Source organism: Montipora foliosa, chromosome 3 (assembly GCF_036669935.1).
Source record: "Montipora foliosa isolate CH-2021 chromosome 3, ASM3666993v2, whole genome shotgun sequence".
Lineage (NCBI taxonomy): Eukaryota > Metazoa > Cnidaria > Anthozoa > Scleractinia > Acroporidae > Montipora > Montipora foliosa.
In genome coordinates this window covers 26,525,670-26,527,743 of record NC_090871.1, presented here as the reverse complement: position 1 = coordinate 26,527,743, position 2,074 = coordinate 26,525,670, and the positions used below count along the sequence as shown (strand labels likewise).

The 2,074-nt window shown below is 40.1% G+C and overlaps 1 protein-coding gene across 1 annotated transcript in view; it reads left to right on the top strand.

The window, feature by feature from the left end:
• Positions 1-355: 355 nt before the first annotated feature.
• LOC137994673 (BTB/POZ domain-containing protein 6-like) overlaps positions 356-2,074 on the top strand; it is a 2,943-nt gene continuing 1,224 nt past the window's right edge. The window contains exon 1 of the mRNA XM_068840275.1: positions 356-2,074. This exon is cut by the window's right edge and continues 1,224 nt beyond it. Coding sequence (XP_068696376.1) covers positions 399-1,739 — 1,341 coding nt within the window. The 5' untranslated portion in view covers positions 356-398 and the 3' untranslated portion in view covers positions 1,740-2,074.

Below are 2,074 nucleotides of genomic sequence, written 5' to 3'. Positions count from 1 at the left end.
ATGGACCCATAAAAAAAACAGACTCTTTCAAATAAAGATGAAAAGTATAGGTCAATGAACTCACACGATAAAGAGCAACTTCTCTCAAATAGATTCTTGTAACACCTATATATCTCTTTTTTGTAGTGTACAATAAAGTTATTATTATTATTATTATTATTATTATTATTATTATTATTATTATTATTATTATTATTATTATTATTATTATTCTGTCAACAAAAGTACAAATAACCTGGCAGCGCATGAGTATAGGCTACTTAGAGCCTCTTGTTTATACTCGATCTTATGTCTAACACTGCCCAGGTTACCTCGGAACGGGACAAGGGCACTGGGTACGAAAACGATCCAAACGCCTCAAGAACGAAACTTCTCGTTGAATATTTGCACTGCAGGTCATGTCTAAGAAGGGAACTAAACAAGATTTTTGGCAATCAACCGCTAATAGCACTATCCGAGAACGATGTAAGTACATTTTAAATTTAAATCAAGAACTCCTCAGCGATGTGAAGTTCTTTGTTCGGGATCATCGTTCTGAGGGCGGAAGTGCAAGCAAACCTATTTCAGGTCACAAGTTTCTTTTGGCGATCAGCAGTCCAGTGTTTTATGCCATGTTTTACGGTGATATGGCAGAGCGGGGAAATACTGTGGAGATCTCTGATTGTAACTACGAGAGTCTGATGGAGTTATTTCGTTTTATTTATTGCGATGAGGCGAACTTGACTCCGGACAATGTGTTGCAGCTGATCTATTTGGCAAAGAAATACATGCTGCCTTCCCTGGCCGATAAATGTTCCACCTATCTTCAAGAAAACCTGGACGGATCCAACGTGTTCGATGTCTTACCGCACGCGCAGAAATACGAAGAGAAAGTTCTGCTTGATCGCTGTTGGAAGGTGATCGACGAAGAAACTGAAGAAGCTGTGAAATCCGATGGTTTTGTGACAATCGATGGGTCAACATTGGAGAAATTAGTGGAGCGAGACACTTTGAGGATTAAGGAAGTGGAGTTGTTCAGAGCTATTGATCGCTGGGCTGTCAAGGAATGCCAGAAGCAAGGGCTTGCAGCAAAAGGATTTGAGAAAAGAAGAATCCTTGGAGAACGGATCGTGAAGGGAATACGTTTTCCTCTGATGGCACAGAAAGAGTTTGCTAGTGTTGCCCTCGACTGTAAAATTCTCACTACCAAAGAGTGTTTCGAAATGGTAAAATATTGCAGCGATGCACTGACCACCCCATTGGGATTTATGAGAGCGCACAGAGCTAGACAACATAGCATTGTGTTTCGGTTTCTATCCATTGTTCGAGGCAGCTGGCGTTATTTCGGTCGTGGCCCCGATGTTATAGGTATCTCCGTTGATAAACCTATCAAGTTGCATGCCGTCCGTTTCTTTGGGAGCGAGAGCAATAAGTATTCAGTGACACTGATCGTTCAGCGCAGCGGTGATATTTCAACTTCAAAAACAGTGGGAAATTTCTCATCTGAATTCATACGGAGTGAAATGGGAGGATATTACGGGTTCAACGTCTTCTTTCAATGCCCAATTCTTTTAGCAAAGAACGCCACTTATCTTTTAACTGCTAGTATAATTGGCGCCCCTTCCTATTTCGGTGACCTTGGACAGTCCACGGTACAACATGTACAGTGTGGAGTGACATTTAATTTTTCGAGAAGTAGTGGCCCAACTGACATTCGTCGAGGCCAATTCTCTGAATTTTTGTTTACTACGATTTCATAAGTGTAATTTCTTGAACCGTTAAGCCATGTCGAATTCAATGGCTTCGTTAGATCAGTAGTGTTATTCAAAACACTGTGTCAGTCAGACCTCTGGATTGCATGCAGAAGGAGCGTGACCGTTTTCCGTTGAAAACACACATGACTAGAAAAAATTAGTAATTCAAACGTAATGCGCTTCAGCAGTTCGGTTAATTAGTTGGTTGCAAATTGCTTAAAATATCACCGAGTAAAGGAATTCCATGTGGAACTAGTTTGAAATATGTACTCTTCATTTTCGTAATATGAATTAGGTTCTCACTGGTGATGAATATAAAAACGAAATGATTCAAATTCATA